This window comes from Pongo pygmaeus, chromosome 11 (assembly GCF_028885625.2).
Source record: "Pongo pygmaeus isolate AG05252 chromosome 11, NHGRI_mPonPyg2-v2.0_pri, whole genome shotgun sequence".
NCBI classification, from domain to species: Eukaryota; Metazoa; Chordata; class Mammalia; order Primates; family Hominidae; genus Pongo; species Pongo pygmaeus.
In genome coordinates, this window is record NC_072384.2 from 138437314 (window position 1) to 138455539 (window position 18226).

The 18226-nt window shown below is 36.5% G+C and overlaps 1 protein-coding gene across 3 annotated transcripts in view; it reads left to right on the top strand.

The window, feature by feature from the left end:
• RBM44 (RNA binding motif protein 44) overlaps positions 1–17881 on the top strand; it is a 44968-nt gene extending 27087 nt beyond the window's left edge. For 2 of the 3 annotated variants that reach the window (XM_054477337.2, XM_054477339.2), the window contains 6 exons: positions 1799–1878; positions 1982–2055; positions 3768–4053; positions 9089–9234; positions 9370–9515; positions 16921–17881. In XM_054477337.2, coding sequence (XP_054333312.1) covers positions 1799–1878; positions 1982–2055; positions 3768–4053; positions 9089–9234; positions 9370–9493 — 710 coding nt within the window. In that variant the 3' untranslated portion in view covers positions 9494–9515; positions 16921–17881. Of the gene's footprint in view, positions 1–1795; positions 1879–1981; positions 2056–3767; positions 4054–9088; positions 9235–9369; positions 9516–16920 lie in introns of all 3 variants that reach the window. The other variant, XM_054477338.2, reaches the window with a different exon arrangement.
• Positions 17882–18226: the final 345 nt, after the last annotated feature.

The window sequence follows — 18226 nt, forward strand, 5'->3', positions numbered from 1 at the left end:
AAGTGCTGGGATTAGAGGCGTGAGCCACGGCACCCAGCCCCATATCATCTAGTTTATTCTGTTTTTTCTTCCCTTGCATTAGTTTTCTTCATGTCACGTATCATGATACTGTATGGTTTGCTTACTTGATATACTGACTGCCTTCCCATCCTCTCATTAGCTCAGTGAGCTCAGGAATTTTTATATGTTTTGTTTACTGCCTATCTCCAGTGCCAGGTACGGCATGCAGCCCATTGGATATTCATTAGCTATTTTGTGTTGAAGTAGTGAAAGGTGAGGTGATGGGTATAATGTATGTCTTCTGATTCTTATTTACCCTTTTTTACTGTACTGTAGCTCATTATTCCCTCCTTACTCCAATGTAAAAATATAAAGGTAGGTGGTTTTGCTATTTTCGCTATAGAATACATCATGATTCAAAGAGATTAACAAATGAAATAAGTTAATGAAGGTTAGGTATTATTACCTAAAGATGACAAACTCTGCCTGGATTCCAGCACCACCACTTACTATGTTTCTGACCTAAACTCCTGAGACCTCAGCATCCTTATCTGCAAAATGAAAATAATAATAGCTACCTTGTGATGTGGTTGTGAGAATTACATGAGATGGTGTGTATAAAGTGCTTGCCATATTGCCTGGAGCATCAGAAACACTGGATAAGTGTTAGGCTACTCTTATATATTATTTATTATTATTTAATGAAAAAAATAAAATTTCCACATCTCCCATTACTATATAAAAATTATAAAGCATATAAATAAAAGCTACTTTAAGGATTCATTCAGCAAATATTTGTGTACTTCCTATGTGCCAGGTATGGGATTTGCTAGTAATTTGAATCTCTATTCAGTGGATCCTTTTTGGTTTCAGGTTCTCTTCACAATAGAGATTGTGAAAATGTACTCTTAAGAATTTTGAAATTTTTTATCAAGAAAAAAGTTTATCTATAATCCTAGTATTTGTAATTTGGAAAATCATGCTGTCTAACTCAAGTTGTCTCCCCCCTTTTTTGTGTGCCCTTACCATTATTACAAGCTATATATTATAATACCTGCTATTGATCCTTGTCCAATTAAAAGGTTTTCTTGGTGTGATGTTTCCCCAGCAAGGGAATGTGCATAATGAGAGCTCTCAGACCACTAGCTCTAGCCAGCATTAACAGTAGGGAGTTAAGATCCTGTGTGTGTCCAGTGTTCTAGATAGCACTTCTCTGAACCAAAGACAAAGACAATCAACTGCAGATTGAAAATATTTTTAAAAGCCTGTACTAAACATGTACAGACTTTTTGGGAGGCTCATTATTCCCTAAACAATACAGTATAACAAGTATTTACATAGTATTTACATTGTATTAGGTATTATAACTAATCTAGAGATGATTTAAAGTACACAGAAGGATGTGTGTAGGTTATACACAAATACTGTGCCATTTTACATAAGGGACTTGAGCATCCTTGGGGTGTCCTAGCACCACTCCCCCAGGGATACTGAGGGACAACAATTACAGTAATTGATTACTTTGCTTAGATGTAATTTATCCATTTTTGAGCTACAAGAGACTTAACTAACCCAGCCTCTTTAGTTTTTAAGATGATGTGATTAAGGCCCAGAAATCTTAAAACTATATTGCAGGCTCTTAGTCCTCAGTCTAGAAGTGCTGATAGTTGCTGATAACTTTATAATAAACTTTGGGTTAGTAGAAAGGAAACATAAAATATTTAACAGTGTTCACATTTTCTCTGAAACATATCAGTACAGTAAAGATCATTTCTGTTACATGTTTTTCTCTAAGCAGAAATGAAGAATGTTGAACCCTCACAAAGAGATAAAAGTTATTTGATACATGTTGGTGGCCTCTGCCCTTCAGTATCTGAGGTATACCAGGATTATTTTTTTGAGCTTCATTTTCAAATTTATTAGTTGTTCATATTTGTTGCTTTTTTCTACCTTTCACAAACTTTTATTTCTCTTCTTTTAGGCCGATTTAAGGTCTCATTTCCAAAAATACCAAGTTTCTGAAATTTCAATTTATGATTCTTCTACTAATTACAGGTGTGTTTCCCAACTTTAATCAATGTGCATTATTATGTGTCTGCTGTTTGCCAAATGTTCTATACCAGATATCAGCCACAGTGGTGATAAAGTCAAGGGTTATTCTCACAGGGTTTCACAGGCCAGGAAGGGGGACACATGGACAAATAGCTGCAATCTTGAGTTGATACTGTTCTTAACCAGATCTTTTTTTCATTATACTTTATAACTTGTTAATGGTATACCGGAGAGTTATTGATTTTTGTATACTTTATCTTGCTACATGCCACTTCATAGGGGAAGTAGAGCACATTAGGTAAAAGAACGGCTTCCAGAAATAGATAACATTGGTTCAATTCCCAGCTCTGTCAACAACTTGGTTAATAAATTTAGGCAAGTTACTTAACCTTTCTGTACCTCAGCCTCTTTGTCTATAAAGTGAGGATAATAATACTAACTTCACAGCATTGCTGTGAAACTGTTAGAAGTAAAATATGTGAAACACTAGGAATAAAGCCTGGCACATAGTAGGTGCTTAGAAAATTGTATTTCATTTCACTGTTTCTGATTTCAATTACTTTTTAGTTGACACTTTTTATATATTTTAGGTAGACAGGTACCTCATTTACATGTAGTCAGTTTGAGTATGTATGTTGCTACTTTCTGTTTTGTAACATTGCCAGATCATTCAAAAGTATTAAATAACAATGGCGATAGCTTAATGGAAATTTTTTTACTGTTTTTTCATTAAAAGTGATAGCTGTTTATTTCAGATATAAAATTTTTATCAATTAAGAAGGGATCCTATTTGTAGTTGGGGTTGCAGTTTATTAAAAATGTGTGTCTTAAATGAAGTCATATAATTGTAAGATAATTGTCCAGCTGTAATTATTTGACCTGTTGATATGATGTTAATACATTTCATTAAAGCAGTATTGTAATCCTAGGAGTATTACTTTATGTGAAAACTCTTTTAGTATCTTGTTGAATACTTTTTAAAAACTATGTTTTTTTCTTATTTGAAGTATTTTGCATTCTTTGTAGAAATTTAGAAAGTACAGTTAAATGCAAAACTACAAGGAGTTTATAAAAATGTATCCATAGTCCCATCATTTGAAAACAGCCACTCTTCCCAGGATTTGGTATATATCCTTCCATTGGCACTGTCTAGGGCTGATGATTATATAGGAATAGCTATTGCCCAACTTTCTTGTATATATAATTAAAATTCTGATTAGATTTTCCAACTCTTTGTTTTTGTCTGTATATTTCCCCACTACAAGGTCATAAAGATACACTTTTGCATATTCTGCTAAATATTTAAAATTTTGCCTCTCACATTTAAGCCTTTAAGTTATCTGAAATTTACATTTATACATAGGGATTAGTTTTAGGTTTTTAAGTTATGGATAACCAGTTGTCCCCAGACCACTAATCTCTGCAACTCTATCATATATTAGCTTCACAAATATTTTACATTAGATTTTAATATGAAATTAATAGGAGATAATGTGTAAGAAATACTTTTCTTCTATTTCCCATCTTTAACTTGATTTTTATTTAGTTATCCTAAATAAATACTCTTCTTAATCCCAAGGTAAGTACAGCAACCTTTTTATTTTTAAAAGCAGTTACTCTTGTGAAAAATGTATTTGCATCAGTAGTTGCAAAATCAAGTTTGATGTAATTTGAAGTCATTAACAACCTTTTGGTTTTCTGCTCTTATGTTTTAGATATGCATCTCTTGCTTTTACAAAAAACAGCGATGCAAAGATAGCTGTGAAGGAAATGAATGGGATAGAAATAAATGGAAAGTCAGTAAATGTGCGGCCTGTTAAAATTCTTGGAGAATATACATCACCACTTTCCTCCAAAAATGGGAATAGAATTAGTTCAAATAATTTAGAGAAAAGCACCAACAAACAAATCCACTCAGCCTTCTCCATTTCTAGATTGCCCAGAACTAGGCCATGGCAGCTGGGTTCTGAGCAAGACAGTGAGGTTTTCCCTTCCAACCAGGTTAGTGTTTTTGATAGATCCCTTAAATGGTCTTTGTACGTCATATTGCTGTAAGTAGCTTTGTAGAATAAATAACTTCAATACGCAGTCTTGAAATGGGAATGACAGCATTAATCTGAATTGTTTTTAACCTTGAATCCACCTTAACCTGCTTTTGTACAACTCCAGTTGTTCCTGGGGGGATATCTAGATCTTTGTAGACCAAGCCAATGAAAAACTCATTTTAACTAGGCTCTTTGCCAATCCTTCGCAGTCTTTTTATTACTACTCTGCAAGTAACTAATTATAATTTCATCTTTATTTTTCTTTCATAGCTAACCTTATCTCATAATTGTTAAAACCATAAAATGTAGTCATTGTATTTTCATATATTCTCATGTCTCTCTTACTGAGGTAAACACCATGTGAAAAGTGGTAAAGTTTGCCTTGTTCAGTCTTTTCTCTCCACTGCTCAGCAAATTGCCTGGAGTCCCATAGGCATTCCACAGATTTTTTTTAAAAAAATTACGCACAGTAAAATTCAATACTTTTTGGTGCCTATAGCTTTAGAGAAATGCATATAGGCAAGTCACCACCACCATAATCAAGATTCAGAACAGTTCCATCACTCCAAAACATTATCTTGTACTCTGATCTGTTTCCTATTCTTAAAACTTGACCTTTTTCAGAATGTTATATAAATGAAATTATACTATATAGCCCTGTTAGCCTGGCTTCTTTCACTGAATGCATTTGAGATTGACCCATGTTGTTGTATATACTGGCATTTTATTCCCGCTTATGTTGTGTCCATTTTTATTAAGTTTATTTTATTATTGAATTTTGATTTTTTAATATTCTGATTTTAAGTCCTTTACCAGATAAGATAGGTGATTTGCAAATAATTTTTCTCACTTCGTGCCTTGTCTTTTCATTCCTTTAACAGTGTCTTTCTGTTTTTTATTTTTTTAGTATTTATGAAGTATAATTTATTAATTTTTTCATTTATAATGTATGCTTTTAGTGTTGAAGCTAAGAAATCTTAGCATAATCCAAGGTCACAGAGATTTTGTGTTAATTTTTATATATTGTTTCAGGTATTTGTTGAGGTAATTATTGTTTATTTGCATTTGTTTCTGTTTTGCATATGGAATAGTTCCAGCATCATTTGTTAAAAAGATGTTCCTATTTCTGTTGAATTACCTTTGCACCTTGGTCAAAAATCAATTGACCATGTTTGTGTGAGTCTATTTCTAGACTGGAACTGTTTCGTTGAACTGTCTCTTCCCACCCATTGTACACTGTCTTCATTACTGTAGCTTCATAGTAAGTTTTGAAATCAGGTGGGATGAGTCCTCTAACTTTATTCTTTTTCAGAGTTATTGTAGCTATTTAGTCTCTTTGCCTTGCTGTGTACTTTTATAATTCACCTGTCTACCTACAAAAAAAAAAAAAAATCCTACTTGGATTTTTGCTGGGATTATTTTGAATCCATAGATCAGCACAAGAATAAATACTTGTTGAATAAATGTATCTAATTTTTTCCCTTAATAAGATAAAGGGATCTCTTCTAACTGTGTCATTTATCCAGTCCTTTCCTCATTCCTGGAGTTATCCCATTCCTTTTCTATACTATTAGCAACTCCACTTCCACTCACAGACCTTCGCCTCTGCTCGAAGTCAGGCACAGCCCTTCCTAATCCTGACAGGATTTTCACTTGACTTTGCATTCCTTTAACTTTACCATCCTTATTTGTCCTTTTTTCTTGTTTTTTTTTTTGGGGGGGGGGTGGTGTTTTTGTTGTTTGTTTTGTTTTGTTTTGTTTTGTTTTTTTGAGACGGAGTCTCACTCTGTCGCCCAGGCTGGAGTGCAGTGGCGCAATCTCAGTTCACTGCAACTTCTGCCTCCTGGGTTCAAGCAATTCTCCTGCCTCAGCCTCCTGAGTAGCTGGGATTATAGGAACCTACTACCTTGCCTGGCTAATTTTTTTGTGTTTTTAGTACACATGGGGTTTCACCATGTTGGCCAGGCCCATCTTGAATTCCTGACCTCAAGTCATCTGCTCGCCTCGGCCTCCCAAAATGCTGGGATTACTGGCCTGAGCCACCACACCCAGCCTGTCCTATGTTTTTATTGCCAAACTTCTCAAGCAAGTAGGTTATATTCAATGTCTGTTTCTTTGCTTCTCTTTTGTCCTGATAATCTGACTTCAGTCTCTAAAATTTTACCTAAACGGCCCTTTTCATAAGGCACTAGTGACCTTTTATTTGTCTTTCCCTCATCTGCCTTCCTCTTTACTACTTTACCTGTTTGACACTGTGCATCCCTTTCTTGAAACTTTTCCTTTCATCTCAGTGACCCTTCATGTGTGGGATTGATTTGTTTGGTACATAGCCTCAATCTACAGCAGGAAGGAAGGGAACAAAGTGCAGTGAAGCTGCGCGGGGCCCTGAGCTGGAGGTTTGGGAACTGTGGCTCTCCCTTTCCTCTCTTGTGTAGCACATGTGGTCTCCTGCCTCTGCTCTCCCTGTGTTCATTCCCCTTATTGCCCTCTCTCTACACACTGCTTTTCTCTGCTCATGACTGCTTTCTTCCCCCATTTGGCTTTGTTTTGCTTGATTCTAACTGTATTTTCAATTCAAGTCCCTGTGATTTGAGTAATTCATTTGCTTCATGTTCTAATTTCAGTCTTTTTTTTTTTTTTTTTTTTTTTTTTGAGACAGGATCTCACTCTGTCACCCAGGCTGGGGTGCAGTGGCACAACCACAGCTCACTGTAGCCCTGAAGTCCTGGGCTCAAGCAATCCTCCCACCTCAGCCTCCCAAGTAGCTGGGACTGCAGGTGTGTCATCATACCCAGCTAATTTTTGTATTTTTCTGTAGAGACCAGGTTGTGCTGTGTTGCCCAGGCTGGTCTCAAACTCCTGTCCTCAAGTGATCCTTCCACCTTGGCCTCCCAAAGTGCTGGGATTACGGGTGTGAACACCCTGCTAATTCCACATGCTGTAGACAGGAAAGTGAATTGATCCAGGCTGTGATTTTGATGTTCATTAGCTCAGGCAGCAACACTCTTGGTCCTGTCAGCTGTGGCAGTGGGCCATGGGGTTGGGAGAGGGAAGTTATAAAGAGGGCCGTACAGGCTGTTGGTAGGAGTATGTGGATAGGGAAGCTCCTGTAACCATCTTTGTTAAGCTATACTCCAAGTTCTCTTTCCTTTCTGGCAATTTCTTATTCCCTTGTTCTTTTTCTGATTCTCAACATTTATTTATTCTATTCATTTAGAAAATATTGATTGTCTACAATGAGAAGCAGAATCGTGATGATTAATAAAAACTCTTAGATTCATAACCTGGCTCTGCCACTTACTCACCATGTGACTCTGGAAAACTAACCTAACCTTTCCGTTTCTGAGCTTCGTTATCTTAAAATGGAGATGAGAGCCATTACCTCACAAATGTTGATGAGCTTAAATAAGCTTAATACAGAAAAATTTTTAGAACAGTGCCTACCATGGAAGATGTACCCAGAAAATATTAGCTGTTGTTGTTATTACTTACCAATAATTTGGCTTCTTTCTTGGAGAGCATATTCTTTCTTGGAGAGCACTTAACTTCAACTGTCACCTAAACTATTGTATCCCAAACTTTTTATTTATTAAACAAATAGTTATTACATACCAACTGTGTACACTATTCTAGGCACTGGGAAAGCAACAATGAATAAAACAGACAAAAATCTGTACTCTTAAGGAGCTAAAATCTAGTGAGGGAGATACGGCAATAAACGAGCAAGTGAAAGATATAATGTTCTGATGTGAAAGGTCCAGTATATTATGTGTGTTGCCCTGACTTTTCATCGAGGCTTTAAAGTCTGAGTCCTTCCTTTGTTGAACTTTTATGGGATTTACAGTGGTTTTCTACAATTTATAGCCTACTTGCATTGTTAACAGTAATTAATTGGTCATTTTAATTTTGTCTCTTCGCAAATGGAAAGGGCTCTGTTTTATCTCACTATAGTTTTTCCCCCACAGCATATAGTGCACTTCTGGGCATACAATTTGTATTCATTACATACAGCATATAGTAAATACAATGTAAAATATCTCTAATTATTGTGTAGCCTATCTTAGGTTGGTTAAGAGAATTAAGCCTTAATGCCCTAAGCCTAAAACATTTATTTAATGAATGAATCTCTCTCCTGTACATCCAAAATGAAACTAGTTGTGTCCTATCTTTGGGACAATTGAGAAAGTAGTTACATCACTTTCTGTGTTCTATGGTTCAGATGAGGAATCTGGTTGAGAAAGGCTTATGTAGACATAGCCTCCTATAGTTTATCAGTAAGAAAAAATATTGGGTACGTTTTGTACTACATGGCCCTGAAACACAGCTCAAGTAAATGCAATTGGTACAAACAATCCCAAGTTAAATTTTTGTGAATAGTGCCGCGATAAACATAACGTGTGCATGTGTCTTTATAGCAGCATGATTTATAGTCCTTTGGGTATATACCCAGTAATGGGATGGCTGGGTCAAATGGTATTTCTAGTTCTAGATCCCTGAGGAATCGCCACACTGACTTCCACAATGGTTGAACTAGTTTACAGTCCCACCAACAGTGTAAAAGTGTTCCTATTTCTCCACATCCTCTCCAGCACCTGTTCTTTCCTGACTTTTTAATGATTGCCATTCTAACTGGTGTGAGGTGGTATCTCATTGTGGTTTTGATTTGCATTTCTCTGATGGCCAGTGATGATGAGCATTTTTTCCTGTGTCTTTTGGCAGCATAAATGTCTTCTTTTGAGAAGTGTCTGTTCATATCCCTTGCCCACTTTTTGATGGGGTTGTTTTTTTCTTGTAAATTTGTTGGAGTTCATTGTAGATTCTGGATATTAGCCCTTTGTCAGGTTCTAAAAAAATTAAAAAATAAAGTAAATTTTTAAGGAATTTTTATTTTATTATTTTAATTTTCAAATATATTATTGTTGAATAAGCTGTATTATCTTTATGTAATGGTCCTTACTGATTTTAAGAAAACTTTTTAAATGCTTATTTAGGGTGTCAAGAAGAATTGTAAGCAGATTGAATCTGCTAAATTATTACCTGATACACCTGTTCAATTCATACCTCCAAATACATTGAACCTTCGTAGCTTTACCAAGATCATAAAGAGACTGGCTGAACTGCATCCAGAAGTCAGCAGGTAATAACCAAAATTATATTTTAACTGCTTTAAAACTTTTGTGTAAAAATATAGTTCAAGTTAATAACTTAGATATATTCAGAATGTATTCCTTTGGAAAAGACAAATACTCATGTATGTTTTCCTTTTGCATAGAGACCATATTATAAATGCACTTCAGGAAGTGAGAATAAGACATAAAGGTTTTCTGAATGGCTTATCTATTAATACTATTGTGGAGATGACTTCATCTCTTCTGAAAAACTCTGCTTCCAGTTAGGAATTCAAAAAACAATAAAGAGGTAAAGTAATCATATTCTTTCATATTTGAATATTACTTAAAATTTATAAGCTATTGATTTCATTTTCTTTTTACATAAAAAACATATTAAATTTAAAATAATAATATAATCACAAAATAATATAAATTTTAAAGCAAGCATACTGTAATTAGTTAACTACTAATACAAAACTAATTACCCTAAAATTGACTGGCTTAAACAACACTCATAAACTCACAGTTTGCAGATCAGGATTCAGGAGTGACTTAGCCGGGTGGTTTTAGCTCAGGGTTTTTCATGTTGCAGTCAAGATGTTGGCCTGGACTGTAGTCATTCAGAGGTTTCCCTGAGACCAGAGGATCTGCTTCTCAGGGGGCTCATTCACATGTCTGTTGGCAACAGGCCTCAGTTCCTCACCACATAGGCCCTTCCATAAGGCTCTTCAAATGTTTTTGCATCATGGCAGCTGGCTTCCCCTAAGCAAGAGAGAGACAGAGCAAGATGGAAGCTGCATTGTCTTGTATTATCTACCCTCAGTAGTCGCAGATACTGCAATTTTTACATACCGAAGGTTTGTGGCAACCCTGCATCAAGCAAGTCTATCAGCGCCATTTTTCCAACAATGTTTACCCACTTTGTGTCTGTGTCACATTTTGGTAATTCATACAACATTTCAAACTTTTTTGTGACGCCTGTATGGTGATTGTGATCAGTGATCTTTGTTACTATTGTAATTATTTTGGGGCACTTTGAACTGCACCCATACAAAACAGCAAATTTTATAAATGTGTGTGTTCTGACCACTCCACTCATTGGCTGTTTCCCCATCTCTTTCCCTCTCTTTGGTCTTCCTATTCCTTGAAACACAATATTGAAATTAGGCCAACTGATAACCCTATAATGGCCTGTAAGTATTCCAGGGAAAGAAAGAGTCACATTAAATGACTCTTAAATAAAAGAAAGAGCTCACTTTAAATCGAAAGCTAGAAATGATTAAGCTTAGTGAGGAAGGCATGTCAAAAGCCAAGATAGGCTGAAAACTGGGCCTTTTGTACCAGTTAGCCACATGGTTCGTTGTTATGAAGCCAATGAGGAAAAGTTACTGATGGGGATTACAAGCGCTACTCCAGTGGACATGAGAATGATCGCAAAGTGAAACAACCTTATTGCTGATGTGGTGAAAATTTTAGTAGTCTATGTAGAAGATCATAGCAGCCACAACATTGCCTTAAGCCAAAGCCTAATTCAGAGCAAGGACCTCTTTTCCATTATTTGAAGGTGATGAGAGAGGGGAGGAAGCTGAGGAAGAAAAGTGTGAAGCTAACAGAGGGTTGGTTAGTTCATGAGGTTTAAAGAAATAAGCCATCTTTTTTTTTTTTCTCTGAGATTTTGGTGCACCCATCGCCCAAGCCCTGAGCAGTGTACACTATACCCAACATATAGTCTTCTATCCTTCACCCCACTCCCACCCTTTCCCTCAGTCCCCAAAGTCCAATGTATCATTCTAAGAAGTCGTCTTTCTAACAAAAGTGCAATGTGAAGCAGCAAATGCTGATGTAGAAGCCGTAGCAAGATGCCCAGAAGATCTGGGTTAGATAATTGATGACGGTAGCCACACTAAACAGCAGATATTCAGTGTAGAAGAAACAGCCATCTACTGAAAGAAGATGCCATCTGGGACTTTCACAGCTTGAGAGGAAAAGTCAATTCCTAGCTTCAAAGGACAGGCACGCTCTCTTGTTAGGGGCTAATGCAGCTGTTGACTTTAAGTTCAAGCTGATGCTCATTTACCGTTCTGAAAATTCAAGTGCCCTTAGGAATTACACTAAATCTACTCTGCCTCCACTCTGTGAATGGAACAACAAAGCCTGGATGACAACACATCTGTTTATAGCATGGAGGTTTTTTGGGTTTTGTTCTTTTTTTAGAGATAGGGTCTTGCTATCACCTAGGCTGGAGTGCAGTGACACAATCATAGCTCACTGCAACCCTAAACTCCTGGACTCAAAAGATCCTCCTGCCTCAGTCTCCTAAGTGCTAGAACTACAGTAGGTGCACACCACCATACCCTGCTACTTTCTTTTTAAATTTCAACCTTTCAGCCAGGCACAGTGGCTCACGCCTGTAATCCCAGCACTTTGGGAGGCCGAGGCGGGCGGATCACAAAGTCGAGAGATCGAGACCATCCTGGCCAACATGGTGAAACCCCATCTCTACTAAAAATACAAAAATTAGCCGGGCGTGGTGGCGTACGCCTATAGTCCCAGCTATTCGGGAGGCTGAGGCAAGAGAATCACTTGAACCTGGGAGGCAGAGGTTGCAGTGAGCTGAGATCACGCCACTGCACTCCAGCCTGGCGACAGAGCGAGACTTCGTCTCAAAAAAAAAAAAAATAATTAAACCTTTTGTAGAGACAAGGTCTCACCTATGTTGCCCAGGCTGGTCTCATATTCCTGGCCTTAAGCAATTCTCCCACTTTAGCCTCCCAGAGTGCTAAGGATTACAGGCATGAGCCACTGAGCCCAGCCTGCAGCATAGTTTACTGAATCCCTGGACTCAGGCAGTCCTCCTGACTCAGCCTCCCTCAGTAGCTGGGATTACAGGCACATACCACCATGCCAGGATAATTTTGTTTGTTTGTTTGTTTTAGAGGTCGGGTCTTACCATGTTACCCAGGCTGGTTTACTGAATCTTTTAAGCTCACCATTGAGACCAACTACTCAGAAAAAAAAAATTTCTTTCAAAATACTGTTGCTCATTGACAATGCACTTAGTCACCAAGAACTCTGATGGAGATGTAGAAGGAAATTAATGGGTTTTTTTAATGCCTGCTAACACAACATCCCTTCTGCAGCCCATGGATCAAGGAGTAATTTTGACTCAAGTCTTAAATATTTAAGAAATACATTTCATAAGGTTATAGCTGTCATAGCTGATTCTCTAATGGATCTGGGCAAAGTAAATTGAAAACTTCATGGAAAGGAGTCACCATTCTAGATGCCATTAAGAATATTTATTATTCATGAGAGGAGGTAAAAATATCAATATTCACAAGAGTTTGGAAGAAGTTGAATGCAACTCATGGATGACTTTAAGGGATTCAAGACTTAAGTGGAGGAAGTAACTGCTGATGTGGTAGACATAGCAAGACAATTCAAATTAGAAGTGGAGCCTGAAGATGTGACTGAATTGCTGCAACCTCATGATAAAATTTGAATAGATGAGAAGTTCCTTATTGTGGATAAGCAAAGAAAGTGCTTTCTTTTTTTATTATTTGTTATTTTTGTAGAGATGGGATCTTGTTATTTTTCCCAGGCTGGTCTCAAACTTCTGGCCTCAAGCAATTCTCCCACTCAGCCTCCCAAAGTGCTGGAATTACAGGTGTGAGCCACTGTGCCCAGCCCAGAAAATGCTTTCTTGAGATGCAGTCTACTGCTGGTGAACATGCTGTGAACATTGTTGAAATAACAACAGAGGATTTGGAATAGTACATAAACTTAGGTGATAAAGCAGTGGCAAAGTTTGAGGGTGTTTTAAAAAAAGTTTAAGGAAATTGACTCCAATTTTGAAAGAAGTCCTACTCTGGGTAAAATGCTATCGTATAGAATCTCAAGCTACGGAGAAATCTTTTGTGAATGAAAGAGTCAGTTGATGCAGCAAACTTCATTGTTGTCTCATTTTAAGAAGTTGCCACAGCCACTCCAGCCTTCAGCATGACATGAGTACATCAGAGAAAAACTGCTTGAAAAATTAAAGCCTATAAGAACTATAAAGCAGCTGGAGGGAGAAAGTTTACCTTAAGAGTGCAACAGTTAGATTCACAGCTGACTCTCAACAGAAGTCACCAAATAATTCTCCAAGCCCAAAGCTCTAGACCCAGGAAAAGAGCCTTCAAAAATAAATGTAAAATAACTAATTATCATGCAAATAAAAAAACTAAGATAATTTGTTACTTTAGAAGAAGCCCTACTCCAAAGAAAATACCAGAATGTTCTCTGAGAAAAAAGTGATTTTAAATGAAAGGTCAGAGGTACAGGAGAAATGAAGATCAACGAAGATTAAATATGTGGTAGGTCTCAATCAATATTGGCTGTAGAAAACAAAAATAATGATGTTTTGTAGGTTCTGATATAATTAAAATACATGACAATACTGATACATAAGTTGAGAGGGGATTAAGTATTCTTACTATTCTAAACACCTTGCAGTTTGGGAAGAGAGTAAGATGTTCTGTGTTGGGGGTACTCAAGACCACCCCAAGCTTCATTATATGCTAGGAGGACTCACATAACTCAGTATATAGATGTATTCATGGCTATGATTTATTACAGCAACAAAATATGAAGCAAAATCAGCAAAGGGAAAAGGTACATAAGGTGAAGTCTGGAGGAAACAGGCTTCCAAAAGTCCTTTTCCAGTGGAATCACACAAGATGTGCTTAATTGCAATGAATTGTGACACCTATAAAATGTTGTCTACCAGGGAAGCTCATTAAAGACTCAGTGCCCAAGGATTTTACTGGGGGTTGGTCATGTAGTTGCCCTCTGCCTAGCACATACTATAGCTCCAGGCTGTCAGGGAGCAGCAATTCAACATAAATCACATTGTTTGTATAGCAGTTTTAGTATAGTGAGGCACTCATCACTTCTGGAAATGGTGGGAACCCCCACCCCAAAATCCCAAGTTCCTAGATACCAGCCAGGGGCCAACCTTGCAAGCAGGTCTTTCAAAGGATGGCAGTCTCAGGCCTGCTACATTAACTCTTTTTCTACATATGTGCCAGTTGATATCAGAACAAAGAATCCATGTTATAAATCTGGGGGCAACTACTAAAAGAACAATTTTCTTTTTTTGGGTGGGGGGAGGGGTTTGTTAGTTTTTGGTTTTTGTTTTTTGTTTTGAGACGGAGTCACTCAGTCGCCCAGGCGCGATCTCAGCTCACTGCAACCTCCACCTCCCAGGTTCAAGCAATTCTGCCTCAGCCTCCCAAGTAGCTGAGACTACAGTCATGCGCCAACATGCCCATCTAATTTTTGTGTTTTTAGTAGAGACGGGGTTTCACCATGTTGGCCAGGATGGTCTCGATCTCTTGACCTTGTGATCCGCCCGCCTCGGCCTCCCAAAGTGCTAGGATTACAGGCATGAGCCACCGTGCCTGGCCCCTAAAAGAACAATTTTCAAAAGCATGCAGAAAGTGAAGTTGGACCTTGACTTTACACCATATCCAAAAATCAACTAAAATGAATCAACAACTTAAACATAAGAGTTAAAATTATAAAACTCTTAGAAGAAAATGGTGGAAAACTTTTGCAGTATTGGATTTAGCACTGATTTGGATATGACAACAGAAGCATGGACAACAAAAGAAGATACATATATTAGACGTCATCAAAATCAAAAACTTGAACATCAAAGGACACTATCAAAAGAGTGAAAAGGCAGCCCATAGAATGAGAAAATATTTATAAATCATATATCTGATAAGGGGTTAATACCCAGAATAGGCTGGGGAGGGGGTGGCTCACGCCAGTAATCCCAACACTTTGGGAGGCAGGCAAATCGCTTGAGGCCAGGAATTCAAAACCAGCCTGGGCAACATGGTGAAACCCCATCTCCACAAAAAATACGAAAATTAGCCGAGAATGATAGCACATACCTATAGTCCTAGCTACTCAGGAGGCTGAAGTGAAGGATCCCTTGAGCCTGGGAGGCAGAAGTTTCAGTGAGCTGAGATTACACTGCTGCACTCCAGCCTGGGTGATACAGCAAGACTCTATCTCAAAAAAAACAAAAAACAAAAAAAAAAGGCACGTAGACCAATGGAACAGAATAGAAAACTCAGAAAATAATGCACACTTGTAACAATCTGATCCTCAACGAAGTCAACAAAAACAAGCAATGGAGAAAGGACTCCCTATTCAATAAATGGTGCTGGGATAACTGGTTAGCCATATGCAGAAGACTGAAACTAGACCCCTTCCTTCTACCGTATACAAAAATCAACATGGATTAATGACTTAAGTGTACAGCCTAAAATTTATAAAAACCCTTGAAGAAAACCTAAGAATTACCATTCTGGACAGTAGGACAATTACATTCTGGCCAAGATTTCATGATGAAGATGCCAAAAGCAATTACAACAAAAACAAAAATTGACAAATGGGACCTAATTAAACTAAAGAGCTTGTGCACAGCAAAAGAAACTATCAACAGAGTAAACAGATAACCCACAGAATATGAGAAAATATTTGCAAACTATGTATCTGACAAAGGTCTAATATCCAGAATCTGTAAGGAACTTAAATTAACAAGAAAAAAATAACCCCATTAAAAAAATGGGTGAAGGACATGAACAGACATTTGTCTCAAAAGAATACATTTACATGGCCAACAAGCATATGAAAAAATGCTCCGTATCACTGATCACTGGAGAAATGCAAGTCAAAACCACAAGATACCATCTTATACCACTCAGAATGGCTATTACTAAATAAAGTCAAAAAATAACAGATGCTAACAAGGTTGTAGAGAAGGGAATGCCTATGCACTGTTGGTGGGAATGTAAATTAGTTCAGTCATTGTGGAAAGCAGTTTGGTGATTTCTCAAAGAACTTAAAACAGAACTACCATTCGGGCCAGCAATCCCATTGTTGAGTATATGCCCAAAGGAATGTAAATCATTGTACCATAAAGATACATGCATGTGTATATTTATCACAGCACTATTCACAATAGCAGAGACATGAAATCAACCCAAATGCCCATCTGTGGTAGACTGGATAAAGATAAGTGTATGTATACACCATGGAGTACTATGCAGCCATAAAAATGAATGAGATGATGTGCTTTGCAGCAGTATGGATGGAGCTAGAGGCCGTTATCCTAAGCAAAGTAATGCAGGAACAGAAAACCAAATACCACGTGTTCTCACTTATAAATGGGAGCTAAACTTTGAGTACACATGGACAAAGAAGGGAATAGCAGACACTGCAGCCTACTTAAGGGTAAACGGTAGGAGGAGGGTGAGGATCAAAAAACTACCTATCTGGTACCACGCTTATTACCTGGATGATGAAATAATCTATACACTAAACCCCACAACATGTAATTTATCTATATCGATATAACGAACCTGCACATATGCCCCTGAAACTAAAACAGAAGTTTAAAATAAAATATCTTATTTTTCTTTATTAAAATAAAATAAAATGAGAGGCATGTGAAATAAATATTAGAATTAAAATGATTGCTAGATACAAAGACAATACACAAAAATTAATTGCAATCCTCACTATCCATGATGTAAGAAAAATGAAATTTGTTAAAAGATATTCTAGTACCATTAGAAACAATCAGGTGCCTAGGAATGTATTTAACAAAAGATACTCAACAATCATTGTTGATTTCTCCTTTCTTTTGATTCTAGAACTTCCTTGGAAAGTGTGTTTCCTCCTTCAGAGAATGTTCTACAGCACTTAGGAAAAAGTAGTAATAACAAGATGATGTAATTAAATAGGCTCTATAAATGGGCTAAGCTGTTAAAATATTCTATTTTATATCCCTCCTTTAAAATCTAGCAACAGTTGTCTATACAATATTAAGATCTTCTCTATATATTTAAAGTTAAAGTATAATTTTAATAAGTTTTTAAATTTTTTTATTTCAATTTTGTTACTTAGAACATCAAGGTGCATATTTGTGATCTAAAGAAATTGTCTTGTCCATTTTTAAAACCTTTATTAAGTCACTTTTAAAATGTATTGACCAAGAAGGAGGTTTGTTGTTACATCAGTGTTTGTGAAATGATTTCTATACATAAAAAATGTAATTTACCTGAACTTTGTCTTAAGACTCTTACATTGGATTACAGGATAACAGATAAATAAACTGTATAGATACATTCAGTATCATACAACATTTTGGAATGTGTATGCTTTCAGGCTTCCAAGATAATTAAATTACTGTCATGATACATTTCATGCATTTTTATGACTTCAGTATAAAACATTCAGGTGTGTTAGCCTTCACTGGGAAGGGTAAACTTGTATGTGCTTTGGTAAAGTACTTAAATTCCAATGTTCCCTACAGTGCTTGCATTCATTTTGTGAAAAGTTCTGTTGTATTGTTAGAACAATTTTCAAAGGCTAATTTTATGCCTTATCTGATAGAAATATAGAATAGACGGTTAATTGCTTACTTTTTAAAAGGAATATAATATTTAAGTTCCATTTTTATTAATAGTAAGATTAACATTTAAGTCTGCATTTTCTTTAAATGTTTTAAATGTTTATAGCATTCAATGTTTAGTTGGTTTTACTTGACTAAAAATTAGCCCTTTAACGTTTATATTTGATGTATTTATATTTAATAAAGGCATCTAATCTTTAGTACCACTGTCAATTTAATGCTTTCTTCAGGTTCAGTGGCATTTTCTTTTTTGTTTTTCCAGAATAACAAATATTCTTTATTTATTTTATTTATTTTAATTGCCAGATAGTAGTTGTACATATTCATGGGGCACGTACTAATGTTTTCATATATATAATGTATTTAAATCAAATCAGAGTAGTTAGCATATTTATCATCTCAAACATTTATCATTTGTTTGTCTTGGGAACATTCAATATCCTACTTGTAGCTATTTGAAATTATATGTTACTGTTAACTATAGCCATCCTATAGTGGTACAGAAAGGTAGAACTCATTCCTCCTATGTAGCTGTGATTTTGTAT